Genomic DNA, 25954 nt, shown 5'->3' on the forward strand with positions numbered 1-25954 from the left:
CAGTTGCACAACACAAAAAGCACGGGGGACAAGGTGACAGGAGAGGTTTCAAAAGGGGGATGTGCATTGTTAGTGGTATGCAGGCTACTTCGCAGTACATGCCTGGAAATACAAGTGCTGCTGCCTCCTTGCTCAAGGGGTGAGGGCAGGTGCCCGCAAAGTGTGTTTTCATGGCACTGTATAGGAACCAGCTTGGCTTTGGAGCCTTTCCTTGGTGGAGAAGCATCTGAGGAACAGCTGCAGCAGAACATAGGACAACAGGAAAAGGCACATGGAAATACATGGGGGGATGTGTGGACTGACATGGAAAACAGGATGCATCCACAGAGGGGAAGGAAGCAGGTATCAGATAAGAGACCTTGACTATTAAAGGAAGCAATTTTTACTAAACTATTTAAAAGTATACTAGTAACTTAAAACTGATATATTAAAGCCTAAGCCATTTCATTCTGCTCAGTCATCCAAATAATGGAAACTTTTGCAACAGTGAAACTAGGGTCATATACATGTGCATGTAGGCAGTCCTTAGCTTTAGGTCAGTTAGGGCATAGGCACTCTTTACATAGGAGTCTTGTATACTGCTTTTCTTTATCTCTGCAAAACTGAAGCTAATCCAAGAAATGCTAATAAAACAGACAATCCTGCAGAGCTGAGAATTCACAATGTCCTCTTTAACTACCCAAAATTTTACTTTTGGGGATATTTTGGTTAAACTGTTTTGGTCTGTGCCTTTTCATTACTATCTGAACTTCCTTCCACAAACACTAGGAAAAACTAGGTTTCATAAGATTATTTAAAAATAAACAACAAGAAATGAAATGTTGAAAAAGAAACATGAGTTATTGGGGTTTGTCGGGCAAAGTGGCATGCTATGCAAAGATAAGCTCCAAGCTATCAGACTTTGACTTACTACCATATAATTACACTGCCATTTTATCCAAATCACTCAACTGTTTTTTCACAAGCAACCACATTTATTTTGAAGCTTTAGCATTATTACTAGCTTTGTTGCCTGCTATTTATTTTTGTTGCAGGTTCATGCTGGGAATAGAGGGGAATAGAAGATATAGATCCAAAAACAGCTCACTGTAAAACATATTCGATATGTTGTTTTCAGATCTTGTTCACATGCTTTAAAAAACACCTGTTGTTCCAGTTTTTTATCTAAGCATTATTGATTTTAGGATGCATAGGAAAATACTCAAGATGAAAGGAAAACTAGCCTCATGAGCAAATAATCTTTTAATGGAAGCTTTCTGCAACTGGAATAAAAATATGAAGAGCAATACAGTACATGAGCTATCAACTTTCTGAACAGAGAGAGGGGTCCACAGAGCTCCAGAAAATGTAAAACCAGACCACTTCTAGCTGAACACAGTACAACCTTGCTGCCTATGCAGGCAACTGCTGTGTCATAAAAAAAAAGTGCCCATGGCCTTCAATTTACACTGCATGTTTCTATCTGTGAGCATTTGCTTTAGCTGGGCTGATGAAAATAAAGTAACTACAATCCTGAGCTTAGTTTGCAACTTATCCTTATTAGGAAAGAAAAAGGAAAACAAAGAGCGAAGTTACAGAACCACATGGGGATGAACTCCTTAGAATGGAAAGTCTAAGATTCACATCGTTTTCATCTCACTGGACTAGGTTCTGGCCTGTGTCACCTTGGTACACTCCTAAGGATCCTTTGTGGTATAAAATGTTCCTCAAAAAACTGTAAAGACATTGCTACATTGGTAAGACCCTGACAACTGTCCAGGTCACACAGCCTTATATTTCTGCAGAAAGTGTAGAGGCAAAACTGTGCATGAGAGACCTCAGCCTGCCTCTGTCGAGGTTATACAAGGTCTTGTTCCCAGGGAAACTCCTTCTTTTTTGTTAAATCTGTCTTTGAGTCAGAGTATTAACACCTGAACATCTTTTGAGCTAAGAATGCATAAATGCTCTTTTCTGACTTTTCACTGGTGGGTCATGGTCATTCAAACGCTCTAGCTGATGAGAGGTAGGCTCAGCATCAGCCTGCACCTGTGACGTCCCTTGCTGCCTCTGTTCTTGCCTGCCACAAAGGGAAAGCTAATGATAAAAGCTTGTTTGCCACAAGAACTGAAGCAATGTCCAAGAAGTCAGACCAAGTCCTAGTAACTGTTGTTTCTTACAGAGAAGGCTGACTGCAGCTCTGAATTTTGAGTTTCTCAGCAAGATTGCCAGAACAAAGAAAAATCTTATACTGAAATTTGCTGTAAAACCCATCCTAGGGAAGGAGTCAGAAAGTATAGAGGGAAGGTACAGCAAAGCTCAGGATCTGGTGGTTTAAAGAGAGATTTAATGATTAAATGCTAGTGAAAAAAATTACAAATATAACACCATTGTATAACAAGGGCTCAGAAATGGAGGTAAGTTGTAAGAAATCCAAAGCATATCCATATTTTCAAATGAAAAATGTGAACAATACTACCATTAGTTTTGTTCTTACTCTTTTCCACAGAAAATTTTGATTTCCAGTAGAAATGTATTGGCCAAACATCAAAAACACTGAGTTGAAAACACAACTCCTTGTCCTTATGAAAACTTTCATTTAAATTCCTGACGTCACACTCTTTTCTATAGGCACAGCTCTTCTGCCTGGAAATATGTTTATTCGACTAGTCAGTTTGACACAGAATTTCTTGCTGACACTGAATTTTAAATTAGCACTACTTCTGAGAACTGTTTTCTATCGCCCCATTTGGCAAGAAGCTGGCAGCCTTGCCTCAGACATCCAAGTTTCATCACTTCTCACTGGACAGGAGCAAAGCAAATATTTGAGCACAAGGTATTCAGCAACCAGAGAGTCTAAACCTACTTAGATTTAATGAAATCTCCCCACAGCACCAGAAGTTATTTAAAGCACATCAAACATGCTTTATAAAACAAGTTCCCATGGGCATTTGAATCAAGACCAAGATCATAGTCTCTGGATCATGGCCCTCTTGGCCTCCAGGTTGTACCGAAGATCACACAGCACTGAAATTAGGGCTGTTTACCAGCGATAAAAATACTCTCCTAGGGCAGACAATGGAAACAGCTCCCCAAGACGTGAGAACCACAGCTGCCACCTTCTGCCACAGCAGTGAGCACACCACTCACACCTTGCTCTGTCTCATATGGTGCTCACTGAGAGCAGTGCATGTTTTTAAAACCAAACCCGGGACCCCACCAGAAGACACCAGCACATGTCTCTGTGGCGAGGGCAAGACGAGATACCAAGTGGCTGGCAGATAGTACCATTTCCCACCCTCAGACACACATGTGATGAATGTGTGTGGGACAAGGTGGAAAAGTATCTCCAAGCTGCTGTGTCTGGGCTGAGTCTCACCATGGCTGCTGGCTAACAGGCAGGAGGGCCCCCTATGGGATCTAACCTGCCCAGGAAGGACATAGGGTAATGAAATCAATGTCCTCAAACAAGCTCTGGCTTGTGAGCTACCCTCAGCACAGCCCATAACAGATTCTGAGGGTTTAGCAAAATGATGGTGGTGCCAGAGGCAGCACAGCTAGAGATCTCTAAAATGATGCTGGTTCCTTCAGGTACCCTCTTATCATCCAGAATCACCTGGCTAGGATGATTCGCTCCTCCCTTCCCAAGCCCAGCACACAAGCTGAGCCCTGGTCTCTCACTCCTCTGCTCCCTAGGCTTTTCCACCCCTTACAACACATGTGGATGTGCACAGTACCTTCGCCCAAGCAGTCATCACACCCCTTCTCAGCTAGGGAAAAGGTTACAGTTTTTCAAATAAGTGCTATAAAAAGTTTCCATGTGCTGCACCTTTCAGAAACATGTTGATACGGCCAACTACAAAACAGTTACAGAGTATGGTATCAAAGCACATTTTCAAAAGCATTGCTACAATATCCTGGCTGCAAACAGCTGCCTTTTTCATCCTGATTCACCCTCATGAAGCAATTCATAACAGACTTGGACCTAATCCAGTGCTAAATACGTGTTATACCTAGGCCCATTCATACGCTCAGCTTGTGGTTCCCTGCCCCCTTCCATCCCATCAGACAAGCCAATTCACTCTTGGTGCCAGCATTTCACTCTTGGTGTCTCTGGTTACAGACTCTTGCTACCTGCTGCCCCTTGGCTGCCCATCTCTTCCCACCAGCATGAAGCCCCGTAAAGCAACTTTATCTCCCTCTCTGCCTCCTCTCCCAGTCTGACAGCCTTTTGCACAGCCACCTTCATGGTGATGCCTGGGACAAGGCATGCTCTCCCCACCCTGCATGAGGCCAGGGAGTAGAGCTGTTGGGGGCTGATGGCCTATCCTTCCTTCCCACTCCTTTCTCCCTCGAGAGGAGAGAGCAGAAAACTGAGTCTGTATACCTAAATTTTTGATTCAGCAAAAAAAAAATCAGCATTTTCTGAAAAGCCACAGCTGCAGATGGACAGTGTCAAGGTGGAGAGTCATGGGTACAGCTCTGAGAGCTCTGATGAGAAACCCACAAAGAGAAATAAGACTTTTCTCATCTTCCACATTGCTTTCACTGAAGTAATCACTCCAGTTTATTAAAAGCTACAATATAACTGAGCCAAGAAGGAGTTTTGCATCTGTGTTTGATATGAGTTATGCATAAGAACATAAAAGTATCTAAAAAAGAAATCAATTCCTTCCAGTCAAACCTGTGCCAACCCTGCTCACGTGGGATAGGGAAAAAGACAGGGAAAAACCAAGTTTCTTGCTAAATGCCATACAAATCCACTGGTGTGGTCTGAAAACACTTCATGTTTTCATACAGCTACTTTAACTTCCATTACTAGTGGAATCATGCACACTGCAAACACAGATGTGTTCATGCCTTCACTGCTTTCTGAGGTGACAGAGTAAAATCTAGAGTTTAGTTCTTCATCTCTAACTTCTCTGCTGCCAAACCTGGGTCAAGAGCATCAGGTCCTTACTGTGCCACTATAACAGAAGGGAGAGAGTTCCACACAACCAAGACCTAAACCCATCACTTTTCTAGAGAATTGTGAGATTGTCAGACCTTTGTGTTTTTTTCTGGCAGTGACCTCAAGCAGGTAACTAAAATGAAGGGCGACATCACAGTCCTGTGTCATTGCTGGGCAGGTGAGTACCCCCAGTCCTCCTTCCCAGCAGTTCTAGGGGTCAGAGCCACAGGCACCATGTGGGCAGTGGGGGGATGGCCATGCATTTGAGGATTTCACAAACCACCAGACTCAGGATAGATGCCATTTACACCAGCCAAACAACTGGCTGAGCCCTGCTTCTAAATTATATAAATACACAGCAGGATTTTTTCAAAAGTCCAGCTTTACATTCTTCACAATATTTTGTGGATACAGTAAAAATAATTTTAAAATAATGAAAGAAACCATTAAAAATTAAGGCAAGTCTATAATCACCTGAAAAAAAACAGTGATTGATATCTTCCATGGCCTTTAAATTAGTATTAATATCTGTTTAAGGGAAGAAGTCTCCCACTCCACAGTATGCCATACTGCAAAAGGCAAAACAAATAGTGTGTAAACATTTTCTTTGAATTGCATTTTAATTTGATTCCATTAGGTTCCCAGGAAACATTTTAACTTCTGCTGTAGCAGCTCCTGAGGACACCCATTTTGCTGCCCAAGCTAACCATGCAGTGGCTGGCAGGAGGGCCGAGAGCAGGAAGGGAAGGTAGAGCAGCAGAAGAAACAAAGGAAGATTGTGGAGTGCCGATTTTGTTGCCCAAATTATTTACTTATGAACTTCAAAGGGATGCAAAAGAGAAGGAGGCCAAATAAACCACAGAATGTTTTCCCCTCCTCTTCACAGACGTTATTTACTGTAATGTTGCTCTTAGAGTAGAAATGAGAAAAAAGCAAATGATCTCCAATTGGTTCCACAGTGGTTCCATAAATCACAAATTCCCACCATGCGCCCATCTGCAATCACCCCTATAGCCTTTCAGGCTCCAGCTGGGGGCTGGCTTTCCTCAGGGTGTCTGAGGAGATGCTCTGCCTCAAATGTATTACAAGTTATTTTGGTAACCAGCTGGATTACCATCATCCAGTACAGAAAAAAAAAAAAAAAAAATCCCTGACAACCCCTCTAAATGTCTTATCTAGCAAAGTAGCTTACATCCATACTACCATTTTTCAAAGTTAAAGAATTTTTTAGCAATTGCAGCACAGCCATCTGCCAGTAGACAGGGAAATCTTTCCAGCTGTGCTGACCTACATGGTAGTGACTTTGCTGGATTGCTACAACTGACCTGGGCAGCCTTTACTATCCCAGAAGCCTCTCACCCTTGCAGAAATTCACAAAGGCAAAAACCTAGCAAGATCTGAGATTTTATTTATTTAGCTGCTAAAAGGTCAAAAGAAAGCAGAAATCTCCTTACAAGCAACTTCTCCCATCAACAGAAAGCCATATTCACTGAAGAGGGAACTTCAGCATGCAGGTTTGAAACCTGAACAAGTAGTAAAGTCTTACTTAAACTAACAAAAATGCAAACCAGAAACTCTCTTGCTGAAACTCTTCCAGTATCCATAAAAACTTGATTAACTTTGCTACTTAAAATAACTTCCTGGAAAGCAACCATCTCATCTGCATACACATTTTAGGGACTTGCATCAGGATGAAGCCTAACACTACCTGGCAGGAGACCTCAGTGACAGGACAATTCAGATTACTGTAGAAATCACAGTGCAAAAGAAGAGAATAGCAGCTACAGCCTGGTAGTTCCTTTCCTATGAATTATTTATGAGTACACAGGATTAAGAAGTTGCTGCATTCTGTGAAGGACAAAATCCTGAAACAGAAAAGGGATAAGGTTTATACAAAATTGCAAATAGCATTGTACAGTTTTCTTACTTTGCTTTTATTATATATGCAAATAGTAGCAAATGAGGTTTGCCTTTGATTTTCAGTATCATTATCTGGTTCCATCACAATCTGTGAAAGATAGACAGTACCAGAGTACATGTCAAAAATAAGTATGGTTTAGTTGCTGCTTCTAGGACTTCGGTAGTATACCCAAATGTAGTCCGCCAGAGTGGCAAGTTTCAGTATTGGAATTTGCTTTTCAGCACTCTAAATACAGCATTCTTGTGCTTGTGGGTGTGAGAAAACTTCTATGCCTTTTTAGCTGCTGAAACAAAAGAGATTTGTAGATTATTTACTTATTTCCTGCATAGCTGCATTTAATATTTGTCAGTGCTTTTCTTTTATGAAGGTGGCATATTGCTGAGATTGACCACCTCAATATCTTACTATTCTGTGTGGTTTTGGACAGAGATAGGAGAACAGAGTTACGTATGTATGGAAATCTCAGACGAATTTTAAGTGTAGGGTCCCCTTTTTGCAAAAGTGAATTTGATTTTTTGTTTTCTAAATAAATACCTGCTTTCTTTGAGATACATGCCCATAGTATGCACCTCAAGTGCAGTGAAGGCACTGAGAAGTTAATTCCCAAGCACTTGTAACTGCATACTCGGAAAGAACTGTGAAGGATTCTAAATGAATGAGAAGATGGCCGTGCTCCACCCATGGTCATCAGCCACCTCTGTAGAGTAACTCAGAATCCTGTTGATGCTTCAGTGCTATGAAGGTTATGGGAAACAAATATCCCTCAGACAGAGGTTTAATCCCTGCCCCTCTGCCTACAGCATCCCAGCAAGGTGGCGACGACACAGGGCTGCAGCAGGAGATGGAGTTCTCTCCTGCCGTGTGCTGGGCTGCCCCTGCAGTGGGGGGACATTTTGCCATTAGGGCATCTCCTCTGATTCTGTTGATTTGTGGTAAACATACAGTTGAATTTTTATTAAGGGTTTTTTCGGGCAAAGTAGGAAATGCTAATCTTAACTGAAAGTCATATCATATATATGCAAATTGTTTGCTCTACTTTCTCCATCTGTTTTCTTCTCAGGTTTTTCTCTTCACTATGCTTTACTGGAGATTAACTTACAGTATATTGCACCAAATTTGGACTGTGTGGGAAACATATGCTGCAATCTCAGGGCCAGACTCGAATATTGGGTTGCACAGGAATAGGAATATTCACAGCAGTGCTAAGGACTGACAAACCCACAGGGACAGGAAATTTAGAGACACCACAGTAAGGAGAGGCTGAAGCAGAGCTGTTCCAGTTACAGTAGCAGGTGGGAAGGCAAGATTTCAAAACAGTTTTAATTTGGGCAAGAGGAAATGGCTGAACATGATAGGATGAAACTACACACTCCCCTTATTTTAATATGTAATTCCCTTGTTAGTGTGATACAAGTAAAACAAGACAGAAAGTTATCAATGATGCAAGGTGTTCTTTTTTTCTTGAAATCAAACCTATCCTGGCTTACTTGAGAAATCATTCATTCACCTTTTATGCCTGTATTTCTAGGTGGAATATGTGATTTGTTAGTAAGAAAGGACAACAGAAAGCATGCCACTTTTCTTCAAGCAAATATGCAGACACTCCATTATCCCCAAGGTATAAATTAACAAATATCTCTTAAAAAAATTAATTGGTTTCTGATGGAAACAATAATCACCTTTTATTAGCAAGATATATTTTTTCTCTTGTCTTTTTACTCAGTGAACCCAACATATAGGAAACTAGCTATTTCCTCCTTGGTTATTTGAAGTTAACAAGAAGTGGTTTCGTGCAACTCCAGTAGGAATGGAAGCAAAAATTAACTGAATAAAGATTAACTGTACTATTCTGACCTAAAGCACTGAAAGCAAGAAATGCCTTCTATCAGTATTGTCACATTACCAGCCTGCCTGATGCTTGTCATCAAGGTATTAACCAGAATGGTGCATGCAGAAGCTCCATACACCAGGAAACTTTGTGACCTCTCTGGCTAATTGTGATTACAGACAGTCACTGTGAAAAATATTTCAATTAAAAAATAGAGAGGAAAGCAGCTACAGCATTACTTAAGTACTGTAGTCTTGGTTGTGGTACCATATATGGCCCACACCATCATTTCTGTGACATGTTAATATGAGTGCAAATACTGCACAAAAGGTATTTGCTAATGGATGTAGAAAATAGCACAGAAGAGTGTATTTTATGCCCCTCTGTGTACATCACGTACACTGGAACTCCATAATTTCATTTTGACTGGAATTTTTTGATTAGCAGTACTATCAAACAATCATGTTCTCCAGTTTTGAAACAGGATGCAGCAGAAAGATCTGAACAGTTTTTCACTCATTTGAAGAGTGAATACCTCAGTGTAACTGCTCAATTTATTTTGATACAGTTTTATTTTGCTTTCCACCTCCAGAATACAGGGACTGAAATTCATCTAAAAACAAAACAGCAGATTAATTTTCAAAACACAAGCACTAGCAAGGACCATGAGTTTAACCACACCTCTTCTGTCTGTGCTAAAATACCAATAGAGCAGTAAGTGCTGACTCTTCGGGTTTGAAAATGTTAACACTTATGACCACTCAAAAAACCTCCAGTCCTGTAGCTCACAGGCATTTCAACTTCAATTCCCTTGTAGCATGCTGACATAAGAAACATGGGATAATAATATAAACCTCTGTCTTTCGGAGAAAACTGAAACAGGGAGTGCAATAGCTCTAATGTGAGCCATGGACCTTGCTGCTGAAGCCTCCCAGTGGAGGGGGACCCACAGGATACCTGAATTTATTTTACAGGTTAAAATATGTATTTTCATAGCTGGAGGACAAAGTGGATTTATTTTTTTTTTTTTTAGTGTGTGTGTCATGAGTTCATTTTACAAATGAAGCATAGCTGACATTAAGTCAAAGCAACATGCCAACACAGAACTGGTGTGGCACCAGAGCAAAACACAACTAGTTTCAGACAGAAGCCACACATTTCCCTTCTGTGCAGTTACCACAGCTGCAACAACAAGGCTCAGGCATGTAACAAAAGCCATTCTGTTCGAGTGGGTGAAGAAATCCACCTATGCCTTCAGCTTTTTGAGGTCTCCCCTGCTACTCCATGAAGAAAAGTTTTGTTTGATTTCTGACAGGCCTTTGTATAGTATGAGGGATCACATCCAGAATTCCCCATGTGTTTTTGTAATTCGAAATAAAACAAATAAACACAATTTTTATTCAGTAGACATGAACATCTGGAAGATGACATCAACATGACTTCAACTTTAATGTCAAAGCAATAGACTGAAATCCAATATTGTTGAACAATTTGTGGTGGAAGTGCCAGAAACCTGAACATCATGGAATAAAATTGTGATGGATACAAAGTTTCTGCCACAGCTGAGGGAAGAAACAATGTTTTAGAGCTTTACTAAGGTAATTACAGAAGCAACTTGGGCATAAATGCGTAATACTAAATACAAAACTGAAGAAGGTACTGGGCCTGTAGGAGGACTGGGGACAGGATTTCTAGTCTTGCCTTGCTCTCTTTTCCCCATTTATTCTTCTGTCCCTCATCATGGCACTTGAAAACACCTTTAGTGAAGCTCTTTAGAGATGGGTAAAGACCGCAAAGCATGGGTACACTTGTACCTTCCCTCTGCCCATGTGGGAGAGGGAAGAATGGAGCAGCCACCCAGGAAGCTGCTGCCACCAGACAGCAATCCTGTCCCAGCAGGGGGATGGAAATAACGATTAAGGTCACATTGGGACTGGAAATCCTGCTCAGGGAGGATGAAAAAGTCCCATCACCACCAAAATAAGCCTTCACATCTTGGAAGGAAACTCCCAAGAAGCAAGTCCTGTCTCTCTCAAAAGAAGAGACAGGGAGAGAGGGAATGAAAAGACCAAAATATTTCCTCCTCTTAACACTCAGCTCCCAGGCTTAATTATACAGGATCAACAATCCTAACCATAACTACTGGCAGGCTCTCTACATACAAGAGCCAACCTCAAAAATGTGGCTTTAGCACTCATACAATTTTTACAGACAAAAATCAGTTTAATTAGATAGCTTGTAATTTCTTTTGAAAGCAAAAATGAAAATATCTGTATACTCTTAAAACTAGTCAAACCACTCTCCTTTTTTATTTAAACATCACTATTAGCTTGTCCCAATTTGAAGTTTCCCACTCACAGTTGTAACACTAATTAAACCTTTTGGGGAAGTTGTGTGCTCGTTCTTATGCATTGCTATTAATATTTTTTATTGCAGTTAGCTGGGATCCAACACCATTCCAGTCAGAAGGATTTTATTTGGATTTTGTCTGGCTTATTTTATTCTTAGCAGATGGTGCAAACCCATGTGTTGATAAGTACATGCCACAGGAGAGCATCTGATACTATACAGCCAGCCCCAAACTACAACGATGTCTATGCTGAGGACTTCATTGCCTGCCACCATGTAGGACCACACTTCTTGGCACAGTGTGTTAGCTCAGATGGGCTTTCAAAACTATACTACTGGTACCTAAGATGGGTTTGAGAAGGTATCTTAGGCATCTATATACAGTAGTGTGAGCATCCTCAAAGTTGGTTTTTTCAAACTAATTTTTACTGTGCTACACATGTAACTCAAGTGGACCAAAGATGACACAGCTTTAATAAACAGAAATGAATGTATTTTTGCATGTGCAAATCAATGAATAATTTTCATGAAATATCATTCAGTAGCCATGTAGGTAACAACTTTCCCCAAGCATCTTCTCCTTGCATTGTCAGCGAGACTCTTGGTAGCCTACCTGTCTCTGACTTTGTTTGAAATACATCCCCCCATAAACTAAAGAGAAGTACATATAAAGAGCTTAGCGCTATTTATAGCAAAGTCTGTGTGACTGAAAACATAGCAGTTTTCTTCTGGTGGGTACATGTATTGCTTACGAACTGCAACTGGAAAACTGTTGCCTCCCTCTTTAGCAATTCTAGTCAGCATTCCCAAGGCAAGAGAGAGAGCCAAGGAAGGAAACAGGCATAAGGACAAAACACAAACAAACTGGAAATTTACCAATGACTTATATTCAAAAACTGGAGGGGGGAGTGCACAAGAAAAATTCATCTCAATCTGCATTTCAAACTGCTGGAAATGGGCATACAAAGTGGATTAGCAGGATCACACCAGTATTCTTCAGGTAAGGGTTTTGTGAAAGCCTCTGAGAACAGGCATAATCGTTCATAATTACTGGATACACTGTTGTCACATTAAATAACAGCCTTTCCTCAAAACATTTAAAAGTCTACTGCCCATCAATTCTTGCAACTGGGCATTGGGTGCAACTGGCAACAGATCCAGGAATACTGCAAGCAAAGCTCACTCCTGGATGCTGATCTGCAAATCCCACATGAACTAGTTTCATAGCTGTGCTTTATTTGAAGTGAAAATAAATGAGGTACAGCAAGAGCAGTGGCTTAAATCTTGTTCTTAATAGATTAAAATCCCCATTCCTCTTATGCTTTCCTACAAACAAACAACTCTCGGGTCATTTTAAAGTCCTATTGGCCAGAAATGTGATAGAAAATGAATGAAAGCTCTGAAAGACTAAGATCCAACTCCCATTTCTGATACCCACAATTACATGGTTCAAGGTCTTTTAAACGACTCCAGAAGAAAAAACAGGGAATGGTGAAAGGCAAAGATAATGTCTTCAGCTTTGCCTCCATTCTGCCTTGGGTCCTAAATGCTGGAGGAGATTTTTAGAAGAGGTACCAGGTCAGGCACGGCTGTGTGAGGTTGGCAGGCAGGGAGTAAGGTATATGTTTTGTAGTCATCAGCAATGAACTGAAACCCCAAGAGAAGATCACCGTAGAGCAGAGTAAAAAGAGAAAAGAATCACCTTTTATTAGAAATCCCAAAGCTATTTATCGCTCATGGGCAATCACAGATGCAGTATTTGTCCCCCCATGAGACCTACTAAGCCTAAAAATATTTTTAGTTAAAATCAGCTCCCTAGGTGCTCAGCCTTTCCTATCGTTATTTTATGGACAACAAAATTCCACATTCATAGTTGTCCTGGGACAACACATACAGTTAACATATTTTCAAGAACAGAAAGTGAGTTGACACTTGGACCCTGCACACACTCAGATATGAGCCATTCTCTGAAGTAACCAAGCCACAGTGAAAAAAGGGTACTTTCCTTAATTTCAAACTTACTTAAGTAAAAGAACATAAGCTATAACAGCTGCTTCATCCTTGTTCTGTATTATCCCCCCAAGAAAAAAACAAAGGGAAATGTGAAGGCTGCAGGTTGTGCAGCCAGCTCGTGACAGGTCAGAAAAACATATTGCTTCATTTTTAAAAATGGGTATTTTAAAATCAATATACTTACACCAGCACATCTTTGAACCAGCTAGTGGGAGATACCAGTGGTGAGGAGATATAGAATTATCTGAAACTCAAGCCTGATTCACTCTGGCACATCTCCTGCTCCATTACAACTTTTAAATCAAGACAAGAAGCTTGTGTAACAGGAAGTTTGTGTCCACTTATCTCCTTTCTCCACTGGTGTGACTTTAGAACACTTAGCCCCTAATTTATAGGGTAATAGTAATAAACAAACACATAGAAAAACTGCCCTCTGAGGAGAAACAAAAGGGGGGGCAGAGAGTCAACATCTTTTCTGCTTTCTAGAGGCTGGACAGACTTGTAAATTTGAGTTTGATCCAAAAAGAACCAGGTAAAATATTACTTGTGCTTCCATGCTGTTGGTTTGATATCGTGAAAACAACATAAATGCTTTTAACAGTTAATGTGGGAATACAAACAAGGAGGGACATTCATACTTACTGCTCTGTGTTACTGTATGCACAAAACCACCCAGAAATCCCAGCAAACTTATTATTTCTCACTCCTCGAGTGACTTTCTTCTCCTTGAGGTCATTGTGTGAGAAACAAATATTGGTGAAAGAGGAAACAAACAAAAAAACCCCACGAAACACTGACAAAAAGAGGAGATTAAAGGAATATTTTTTGTTTGCTACATATCTTTCCTGAAACATATCAAATTGGAGTCCCAACACACTGAGGACAGAATAGCAAAGCTGCCATGAAGCTGGTAGGTGGAAAGGCAACACAACTCACACCAAACTCTCCCTTCTGTGGAGATCCATACCAGAAATCTCTGTTAAAAGAAGGGTTTAGGAAAAATAGGCATAAATCAGCCGAAGTGCTTTGTGTCATTGCCTGCATGCAACGCTAATTCACAGCACTGGATTCTGAAATTTGCAGCCAAGTTAGAACATTGATGGGGAGCTTCTAATTTATCTGAATGCATTGTCAAGCTCATTATGACGCTTAGCTTCCAGTATTAACTATTTTATCGGTGGCTGTTAGTGAACTCTTCTAAGACGGATGCATCAAGCCATGCAATGCCACTGCCAGAAGGTTGCAACTCCTCGGTAGGAGATGTCCTGTGTACTTGTAATTTACACAGGAAGCTTAACCGTGAGCCGCATAAAAACAGATGCTAAAAAGAACAGTACCTGCGCCCTAATTGCAACAAACTGCACTATCACGAAAGGGCTCGTAAAATCCCCTCGAGACTCCTACGGAACTTTGTCCCGGCACGGGTATGGGCATTTCCCATTTTCAGCGAGGCAGTGGGAGAGCAGAGCTGCCTACAGGCAGTCTCAGCTGTGGGACAGGGGCTGCCGGCCCCGGCCCCGGTCGGAGCAGACGCGGTACTGACGGGGTCCGAGCGTCTCCCGCCGCGCCCCGGGGCTCCCGCCAGGGCTGACGAGGCGCGGCCAAAGACGGGCGCCCAGGTGGCCGCTCCCTGCCTCCTGCGCGCAACTTGCTGGGGACTTTTTCGCCACTTACTTGACTTATTAAAAAGCAAAACAAAACAAAATCCTAATTTACAAAGACCAAGAAAGACGTAGTATACATTTACCATAAGGCCGGTTACCACTTTAATCTCGCAGCTACTCAGACACGGGGATAAACCCGGCGAGGATTAACGAGGTCAACTATATACAGCCCTGAGAGCAGCTCAGGCTACGCTCACGCCGAGCAGCGAGGCGAGGGCGGTGGGGATCCCCCCCAGCAGCCACCGCTCGCCCCCGGCGCAGGGAGCCCCCCGGGGGCCGTGCACGCCGCCGATTTTCCCCCCCCCGTCCCCGGACTCACCCAGCGTCTCCGCCCGCAGCCAGAGCGGGGCCGAGGCTCCGAGCAGCAGCGAGAGCAGCAGCGAGGGGGCGGCCCGCGCCCCCCCGGCGGGGCTCATGGCTCCGGCTCTCGGCGGGCCGGGCAAGGCACAACTTCCCCACTTCCCTCCTGCTCCTTTCTCTTCCTCTCCTCTTCCTCCTCCTCGTCGTTGGGGTGGCTCCGGGGCCAACCCGCGCTCCTGCGGAGGGGGGCGGTCAACTCCCGGCATCCTTCCCCCCCGCAGGTGTTCCTGCGGAGGCGGAGAAGGGGCCGTGCGGGGCTGCCTCTGGCCCCGTGCCCCGCCGGTGGCCGGGCTGCAGCGCTGCTGCCTCCTGCCTCCCTCCTCCCCGGCCTGGGGCTGGGGGTGGAGAGAGGAAACGGGAGAAGGGGAAGCGCCACTATTCCCACTGGGCTGCCGCGCGGGGTATCTCCTCCTCCTGCCGTGGACCGAGGGGCCGGCGCGTCCCCGCCACCCCCTCCCCTCCCCGAGTGCTGTTTCTCCCGCCCACCGGCGCTCTGGGGTGCTGCACCGGGATCGTGGGGCTTCCCACGGTTGGGAGGCTCCCCCCAAACCATGCAGCCCCCAGCGTCGCCTGCGAAATCCCGAAGCTGGCAGGCCATGTGCATGCCCGCGTATATACACGCACAGTCGTATATACATGTATGTTTATAAGGAAGCAGGATTATTTTGCCGTTTGCAGGCTAATTCCCAGGAGTCGCTCCCGCTGCCATAGCGGGAAGGGTCGCGGGGGTGCCTATGCAGTGGGGGGACACGAGTGGGGCCAGTGGGCGGCGGAGCCGGACGGGGCAAAGGGGGAGCGTCTGACCCCTTCAGCATAGCCGGGGTCGTGATTGGGCTTCTCGCTCCTGTAACCTGCTCCTGGAGAGTATCTCCATGCAGGGTTGCAAACGCAAGATTAACCTATGCGAACTTTTGTGCATTACCATTATGGGCTGAATTAAATACAACCTTTGTAACGATGCTGTATGCATCTTTCTGTCTGGGTGGGATGACCTTGGCTCTGGAGAAGACCTGTGGCACAGGGAGGGACGCAGGTGCGTGGTAGGGAAGCAATGCCAGTGACCACAGGAGACCCCCATATTAAGCAAGCCCCAGCGGTTGGCCTTTTAGAAGTATTCTGGAGTATTGAAGGTAGCCTGTCTGACTCTATACAGGCTTTTCAGGGGTGAGTTGCTGTGAGGCAGGTGGATTCACACTGCTGGCAGGTCAGAAACACTGTGCTGCCATGGTAAAATGAAGTACAGAATTAACTTGTATGTCATAGAGATAAAATGATTAGGTTTTATATTATGTTAGAAAAAAGTGAAGTTTAGTAAACCTTTATTTTAATTGAGTTCTTGTTTTATAAGCGTTAATGTCTGTTTTTTAACTTTTCAGACACCATGTGTGATCAGGCATATTTTTTACCACGTACTCAGTACATTATATTCTTGGTATATGTATTTAACACACGTTGTTAGTATTTGAGACTTATCCTTCTTTACAAAGGAGAGTTTGAAATCTAGACTAAAATGGTCTAAGATGTAAGGCAGAAAGAATGTTTGTTAATGCAGCAGTTTGGTGGTCAGACTAAGCCTTGCTGGATTTTGCCAACAAATGGCAGCATCCTTCTGGTTGAAGGAGGTTGGGATGGGCTACTCGCTTCAAGACTCTGAAGGCTGAGAGGCTTTTAAACAGGAGTGTGTCCATGTGAATAAAAGTGGCTTGTACATGTACTTGACAGATTGTCAGGAACAAATCCATACAAATGAAGGTGATTATGAAGAGGAAGGGACCAAAAAAGTAAAATTCTGCAACATCCTCAAGATTGGATTTGAAAACCTGACAGAATTGGTGAAAATATTGCAGTCATACAAAATAGTTTTTCCAATACCAAATACCGGTTCAGAATGTACAAATGAGACCCAACATAAATGAAAACACGAGGAAGACAAATGAACAAGACAATATATATGTTGCAAAACATATATCATCCTTGAAAGAGTTGCAGTTATTTAAAAGCAATAAAACAACACAAGAGAGTGCCTTGTTTTGTGTCAGTCTTAGCAGGCAATCAAAACCAGTCAGTCACACACAGGTTGGTACTGGGAACTGTACTGATTTGTATTCCATCAACTGTGATCTAAAATATGTTCTCTAAAAACGGAGCCAGGTTCTAGTTGTATTTGTTAAGGGTTATCGTAAATACTGAGAGAACAGTCCCGTGGGTCGATCCCAAGTAATCTCGGCCAAGCAGTGATGCAATAAACTCGTTTTGGTGAGCTTGAGCAATTTAATGTGCAAAACGTTAAATTTGCCATGGAGCTTGCAGATAATGTCACTAATGTTGAGCTCTCCACAGAACTTGGGTGGCTGGTAATTGTTAGAGGCAAGTTAGCAGCTTTGGAAATCCAAAATGGTTTTTGCCTGTCACACATGTTTAGGAGGCTCAGAGTGAGGAGGAAGCTTTCTCCTTCTCTTGGGTGCTGGAGGCTTGGCACTGCCCTCTGGAACAGATATATAGAGAATAATTTCATTCACAGTTATTTTTATTTCAATGATTTGTAGTAAAATGGTAAGTCATGCCCTTGAGATTGGAGATGTAAAATGTCTGGGAGTGGTATTTGTGTTTTGTTCATGGTTGGTACAGGAGAGCATTGGTCAAAGGAAGGGCGTGCAGGTTGCCTTTTCAAACTTCTCACAACCCGGGGCTCATCCGGAGCTGGTTGCTTTCCCAAGGCTACATGTTTCCTACTGCAAACGTATATAATGCTCCCGTGGAAACTCTGTACCTCTTGCAGGTGTTGGAAGCATAGCTTTCGTATTGACTTCAGTAGGATAATAATAACAATGTAATCAGTGCAGTAGCTTCTGTATTATTTATTTTGCTATTAAATTCACATTACCATACCATCTCCCTGTCAGTTTTCAATATGCTGTAGGCAAAGAACTTACTGTCATCTTCCAAGATTAAATAATCATTAAGACGAATGAAGTAGTCTATAGCTCTCAAAGCTCTTATTCAAGGACTTGTGTATCCCATCACATTGCTACATTGGTTCATATGTACTTTTGCCAATTTCCTTTTGTAAGAAGGAGAGTTAAAATGAGCTTTTAAATAAATACAGTCTTAAAGGCAAGGACTTCGAGTCAAGGCAAAAGATTAGTTCAGAAAGAAGGCATACATGGAACCTGACTAATTAAAGTTTTCACACAATGGGAGCTTCACAGTATAAAAGTTCTTTGGCAGACCACTTCTGGCAGCTTAATGAAGCTTATTTTGGTCACTAAAACTGACTTAATTTGGAAGAGCCATAATTCACCCAAGGACATGGATGGGCTACTTTTTAGCATGAGCATGTGCCCTTCCTTTACAGGTAGTTTTCCAAGCATACGATTTAGGAGTATTTTTGTGTGTTTGATGAAATTGGTATTAACTGAGTCACCTACAACTAGGTAATGTGTATCATCTCATATTCATTATATGGATACTTTTACTGTGCAGCCACCTGCAAACGAGAAATTCAGTTTTTACTTCACAGATCTCTGGCCTCAGGGTGAAGAGCAAGAGAGGACTTCAAGACAAAATCAGCTCAGAACACTTTAGAAGGAGGTTGGTCAGTATGGCGGGGACATACGCAGGTTTCATTTATAGACTTATACAGTTTCTAGCTTCTCAGATTTACCTTCTTAACCTATACTTTTTATATACTGTTGCATACTTGTATGTAACATGCGTTGAAAAGCTGCTTCTAAACAGACCTAAATAATCCAATGAGTCCTTGAGTGCCTTGTGTGATATTAAACTGGTAGTTTGTCTGGGGCAAGGGGCAGGGGAGGAAGAAAAAACACACTGAAAAGTTCACCTAAGCTTATCTTGCAAACATGACACTGTATACATTCTTCCTTTCAAAAACATCTTGTTCTGTACATGTTCTGGGAAAAAAAAATAGAAGCCAAAAACATAATATATACAAAGACATTCAAGTTTAATCTTCTTGGAGCAGCCTTGCTTTTGTGTGGCTAACAGGAAAGTTCCTAAGTGGAAAGCGTTTTCTTTGCTGACTTTATAAAAGAAAGGGGAGGAATGGAAAGCACAATGAGATGGAAAGGACCCGAGGTTACAAATTGCAAAGCACAAGAGCAATTCTAGACATTGAGAGGTATGCTAATCTGTTCATTAGCAGAAGGATAGCTTGCAGATTGAGAGGCCTTATAGCAGTCTTTATACATGGGCCAGGTTTTGCATTTTCATTGGGGCACAACAAATGGTATAATGAATTTACAGGATAAAGCTGAGATCAGAGTGCTCTGGTTGCTGATCTCTGTGTATTCAGATACTGTGTTCTGCCAGAAGTGTATGTGGTGGTTGTATAAAAAAGCCAGAAAATAAAATAAAACATATAAAGTAGCAGCCTGAGATGTGTCTAGATTCAACATTTGTATATCATGTGCAAGGAGCCCGCTCTGTTAAAAATGGTTAGGCTACAGCAAAAGTCAGAGCTGCTGCTAGGCTGTGGCATGACTTAGAAAGTTTAGCACGTTCCTTGAGACACACATGAATTATTCTGTATATTTAGAGTATTTAATGGACACAGTGCACTGTGTTTTTTTCATAGAAAGGCTAATGCCATGCCCATTAAGCAGCAAGAACATTTCAACCTGTATAACATCACCCTCTATTAAGGTCTGCATACCATTAAACCAGCAGGAGATGGACTGACCTCCAGGACTCCTCTGGGCTTCTGGATATTTATCTAACTACTATTGCAAAAAAGGTCTTACCCATTTGTAGTAAACTGTGGGATTGAGTTCTCCTTCTCAGAGCCAGCCTTGGTTCTGGTGACGTTCATGTTAGCAACTTCCATCCTTGCTTAATGTAAGCATCCCTCTCCGGGTGTGAAAATGCACAGCAGCGATGGAGTTAGTAAAATAACTTTTCCACTTTTTAAGTGCTTCTGAGCAAGTAGCTAAGAGGATATCCTGACCCAGTGCTTCATTAGTACTTTAAGGCAAACATGAGGTAAGAATCAGACAGAAAAAAAAATCCTGATAGAAGAAACAGTTTAACTTGCACTAGCATAGGTCACTGCCCACACCCATATGGATGAGTTAGAACCATAGAGTGGCATTATGCAATTACACTGGTAACAGAAATCCCCAGGGGGTAGAGACCATAAGTATTCATAGACCTTAAGAATATGGAAAAAGAAATTACAGGCAATAAATACTAGGAGAGAAAACTAAAATGCAGTAGGCTTGAAGACTTTGTCTTTTCAGGAGACGAGAACTATAGATCTTGTCTGGGTGGGAGTGATAGCAGGGCTCTTACCAGCGCTGGCAGGAAATGTCCGTGGGATAATTGGATGCTAAGAGATAGGCAGTCTCATTCACTACAATAGCAGCAGTTGGGTGTAACTCTAATGAGAGTCATAAAGGGGATGAATGTGCACTTTTCATCACTTTAATTGCTGTAACCTATCCAATCATGTCACCTATTATGATGTAATTATGAGATCAAGTTGAAGACTAATCGTTTGTCCCACTGCCACATATTTTGCAGTTTCTCACAGCTGCTCGGTAGTCTTAGGTCATAATTTTTCTTAGTTTCAAGCAAAATGAAATAAAGTTGCTAATCATCTGGATTTTGAAGATAATCAACAAAACATGTTATGCTGCTGTCAAGAAATATGGGGCAGAATGTTCCTTTTCATTTAAACATATTGTTTTAGTGTTGCCTTGAAAAATATTATGATCTAGAGATTCATGACACTCTTTGTCAAAACAGAGCCTACTATTTTATAACTTACTAGTTGGCAGCATCCTTGATCAATTTGTCAGTGACAAAACTCTCATTGTTTTTTATAGGTGTTTTAAAGAGTTCTCCTGTTTCTGTAAGGTATTAGTCCTCATACTTTTTAAAAACACCAAATTTTGTCCCTTAATGCATAGATAGTATATAATTTTTAACTGTAGCATGTTTGGGATTTTCAAGAGGGAGTTCACAGCTGAATTTGCATAGTCTGCATTTTTTTCTGTGAGAAACAAGTGGTCTCAATCATTACTCATGTTTATGAGTCTGCATCTAAGTAGGAGCTAAAAAATAACTTGTGCAAACTATGAAGCAATCCCCTGGTCACTTGCAGAAATAACCAACTGTGTTTGAATCATGACTTAAATAAAGAGAGCAATTGGTCTAAATACATTCTTCCTCCAAAAGGTGTGGAGTAATGGAAAGTGAATGAAATTAAGTAGTTTGACTATTTCTGATATAGAGACTAGCACTTTTTTATACTGGAGAGGGCACTTTACATGTTGTTTTATTGATCATTGTACACCTGGCTATATAACTAAGAGCTTAAAAGCTGAAAGCAAGTACAAGCTGAGTGACTGCTTGATTTAATAGAAATCATCCTGTTTACACCAGATCTAACTCTTCTTCCTAATTTTGAGTGTTCATGCCATATTGCAGTTTTTTTGCACGGTGTAATATGAACTTAGGCTGAAAGCCTCAGGAGTTGAAAAGTAAGACCAGAGATGGCCTTCTTTCCCTTCAGTTGATTTGTTTCAAGAGAAAGGGTTGGGAGTCATGCTTATTCATTTAGTGATTAGTGGTGTGCTCCATCTCTGCTCCCTGTGCTCTGTTCAGGCCCTGTGGAAGTCTGCAGTCCTCATGAGCTTCACGGAAGTAAGCCAGTTATGCGTAGTGGAAGCATAGCTCATAAATCTGCAATAATCATTATGTATGGAGAAAATTATTCTTGTGCAGCTTTTCTACATAGATCACAAGGTCAAATTCTTGTAATTCATAACTATCACAGCTGTGGGTTACAACTGTATATACAGTTTAAGGGTTCACTGTCAATAGCTTTTAAGGTCAGGCTATTTGTCGAAATGTAAAAACCTGGTCTAATGTTATCTGTTTTATAAAGACCTTTTTACCTTTTCTGAAAATAATTTCAAAAAAAAATGTGGGCTTGAGTGAATATTTTCTCATGTTTTACTTACAGTATTCAATGTATTTTTGTGGCTGTTTACAAAATACAAAAAGTTAGAGCCTGTCTTAGGTTCCTTGTCAAAGATAATTGCTCAACAGAAGGTAAATATAGTATGCTGGCGAACATCCAAATCAATTTTAAACTTTCATTCCTCATAAGATAATAAATGACCAATAATCGAAATTTTTATCCCTGAAAGTTAGGTTTATTTGGACAGTATAATTTCTCAAATATTCCGTTTGGCATCCTTCTGTCTACTTCTTTAAAGAAGACAGATTAATATCATTAAAGATATTGTATACTTAGTTATGCTAGACATGCACAGCGGTCGTTGTTCTTGGCCAGGGTTCACAAATGGTCCTAAAGACCTTTTTCAAAATATGTTATATGTAGTTTAGCCCCGGTTAGATCTACCTCTTAGACTTAAATTGAGCCTGTATTTAAATTTCTTCCTCTATATGCAGTATGGCATTTGTCCACTGAAATCAGATGTTTTTTACCCTCTTTCCCTTGAGCATGATGGTGGTTTTGGTGTAGAATGGTGGGGTTGGGCTGATTGCCCATGTGGATTCAGCCCACGAATTCATCTCCTGTGGGCTGCTTGCCTGCGCAGATGACAGATGTTAGGGCCAGGGCCAGGAATTCACCGTATGAGTAGCTCTGCTGCCTAATCTAAATTTCTAGCTCCTGCTGCCTGGGCATGTTGAGTTCCCACTCTAAAGGCTCTGCAGTAGATGCGTTTTCTTATCTGTTTCATGCATGTTTGTCCACACCTTAAAATGTTTGAGTGAACCCTTCGTGGCTTCATGTGAAGACATTCCTCCAGTGGGTCAACAGCTCTGAACATCTAGGTATAAGAAAATCTTCAGCTGGCATGACCAAGCCTGGCAGACAGAGTCAGAGCTGCTGACAGAGCAGCAGCTCTGTTTGGCCACAAACAGAGCTATTGTTTATGGCCAAAGTCCCTGCAACAGTCCCCACTATCCAGCCACAGTTTCTCATGTGTCAAGAGAAACAGGTAGCTTCACTGAAGAGATGCCAAATGTTGAGCACAGTGTTGGTGCAGCTAACCACAGCTAAGGTTGTGTTATTGACTGCTCCAAGCAGGGCAAAAGTAACCCTTATAGTAATTACCAGGCCTAGTCTTGCAGTGGAAACATACACTTTTTTTCTCAAAAGAAGACCCGAGTCCCTGTGGTTTCTGACTTTCTCATGCAGCACCCTGCTCATCTGGTAATTACCAGGACTCAGCACCACTTCAGGGGTCACCATAATCTTTAGGTTCAGACTTCTGCTGTCTACATTTGAATACAGTACCATTTAGACATTTACAGGTATTTGACCTACTGTTTCAATAAAGATGAGCATGTTATAATAATCAATCATCAGGATTCATGTTGGCACTGTTGAACTGTCTTCTAGCTGACTTCATAGCTTTTACTTGGAAAAGAGAGATAAAATGGATTTTGATTCATTCTCGTTACATGATTCTTCTCCCACACTCCCACCAACGTGCCCTCATTACTAGGGATCTAGAGAGGCAAATCCTATCCTCCAAATGAGCAGGAGCAGGAAGCTTGGCTGCTCTTCAGCCTTCTGTCAGTTACAAACCACTGTAGGCAATTTTACGTTGGTTTCTGCTGGTTACAGAGTTTGGATTTGGTGGACCATGAACCTTCACTTACTTCCTTGCATCTTAAAACTTAAAACCAGTATTTTTTTTCTTGATGTTCCTTGTTCTGTGCTGGTGTCCCAGGAATTTTGTTGTTGTTTCAATCAGTGGAATTACACTAATGCAATACAATAGCAAACACTGAAGCAAAGGAAACAAAACCAGCAAGACAGAGATACCACAGTCAGAAAATAATGATAACATTTGCAGACAGCTGTTCTACCAAGTGAAGGCTAACTTTTTGCTACACAAAGGAAATATTTATAGCTGGTTTTTTTTACTAGTCTTATAAAAATACACTTGCAGACAATTTCTCATATGTATTATATTTATCTGAAAAACATGTGTGAAAAAGCAGTAAACTGTTTTGATTGGTATACAGACATTGTATATGTACCTGGGCACTCTTTGTGCACCTAGAAACTCTACTGAAGGAGACATTACTGCTTAGTAGTCCTGCTTGTGCAGAGTCTCTTCCTTCAGATTAGTTCTTGGACCTAATCTAAAGCACCTTGAAGTGACTGGGGGAGCTTGTGTTGACAGCAGTGCCAAGTACTCCTTTGAGCCCATGCTTTCTAGATGCTGATGCTGTAGTGTTTCAAGATGTTGCTGTATCCACAGCTCTTCATTCTGCTCAAGTTCTGCAGTTTGCAAAGAAATGGAAGAAAACATTTGTCTGCAGCTCTGCTGTTCAGCCTTCACTTAAATTCTATTAGGATGGACATCCACCAGTACACTGGACAGTGAACACAAATGCCTGGCAAAGCTGAAGGATATGGTCTCTACTGTAGTTGCTGCTGTGGATTACTGGCAAAGGGCACATTACCCTATTTTCACAGAGTAGTCTTTCTCTGGTTTATAATTTAGTACAAATCCCAAACTTCACTCTAAAATAAATTTAAAAACCCCTCAAAACAAACACCCCTAACCAAATCAGAAGAATCTTCTCAGAAATAATTATTGCAGTTGTTGTTTTAAAATAAATAATAAGTTCTATATAGAGGTTTACTCTTTATAATACTCTTCCTTTCTTCTTTGAACTCCACTGAGTCCTTTCAGCCTTAGAAGAGGCATATGTGTGCTTATGTTTGTACATGTAAGTAAAACTGGAAAAATAATGTACTTTTCATAAACCAATTTATATCTTTAATCTTGGGAGCATAAACATATGAATCAATATGACATCCCTTTTTTAATGTTTTTCCGGTCTTAGCCTGCTTTACCTTGAGGTTGTGTTTGTCATTACAGCTTAAGCATGTTATTGTTTTGCAAATCTTTTAGGAGTCCAGATGTACTCACAATTAAGGGCCAACTCTTACTATTTGTGTTATCATAATGCAGAAAGAGGTCACAGCTCTGTTGTGCAAGATCACATTCAAACATGTCGCAAGCAGCAGACCCTGCACCCCAGGCTTCTCTCTATTAAGGGACAATGATGCATCAGACCTAAATTTAGTTAACAATAGCAGCTGTTAGAGTGAAGGTTCAAACCAGCTGGGTCAAAGGGTTCCTTTCTTGGCCTTACTTCCCCGCTTCCTGGTGTTCACCTGATGTTGTATTGAGCTAATTCAGTTTGCTGAGCTAGCAGAACATTTTCTTGACAACAAGGTGAATGGCCTTCTGCTGTGCTGGGGACCTGAATTAGCTCAGTAGAGGATCAAAACAGCACAAGAGCTGGTGCACGGGGAAGTGACCACTCTGCTAGGGCAGAGCAGGGAAACTGAGGTCTGGGAACATGGTAGGGAATGGCAGGGCTAATGTCTTTCGCAGAGTGATAACTCCTCTCAGCATTGGTGTGCACCCTCACTGGCAGTGTGCAGATGTAGCTCTGTGTGTCTGCCCCCTTCTTGCTCTGGCAAGTCTGCTTGACTTCTCAGTGAAGAAAGCTTCCTCAGCTGGAAGGAGATTTCCTCTGCAAAAGAAAATAAAAAACTTGTTCAGCACCCAAACCACCACCTTTTTGTGAGTCTGACAACATGTCAGGGGCAGCACACATGGCTGTGGGCAGATAATACTTAGGATGTTTAAAAGCATTGTAATTAATTTAAAATCAATACATCTAGATTCAAATGACTGCTGCTGCAGTTGATGGAGATGGCAGGCTCAATTCAGTGGCCTTTTGAGGTTTTTGGATTATCCCTCTGGCTCTCAGCTACTGGTTCAGAAGGGCAGGGGCTCCATTGCTCTGGGTGACATCTACCAGCCTGGTGCCTGAGGGTACCCCTGGGATCAGCATTCCCTGCC

General features: G+C 41.8%; 1 protein-coding gene across 2 annotated transcripts in view; it reads right to left on the reverse strand.

The window, feature by feature from the left end:
• Positions 1–15349, reverse strand: part of DCBLD1 (discoidin, CUB and LCCL domain containing 1) — a 47569-nt gene extending 32220 nt beyond the window's left edge. For both annotated transcript variants that reach the window (XM_032684314.1, XM_032684315.1), the window contains exon 1: positions 15022–15349. In XM_032684314.1, coding sequence (XP_032540205.1) covers positions 15022–15268 — 247 coding nt within the window. In that variant the 5' untranslated portion in view covers positions 15269–15349. The remainder of the gene's footprint in view (positions 1–15021) is intronic.
• Between the last annotated feature and the right edge of the window lie 10605 nt (positions 15350–25954).

The sequence above is a fragment of the Chiroxiphia lanceolata genome, chromosome 3 (genome assembly GCF_009829145.1).
Source record: "Chiroxiphia lanceolata isolate bChiLan1 chromosome 3, bChiLan1.pri, whole genome shotgun sequence".
In the NCBI taxonomy this organism is placed as follows: domain Eukaryota; kingdom Metazoa; phylum Chordata; class Aves; order Passeriformes; family Pipridae; genus Chiroxiphia; species Chiroxiphia lanceolata.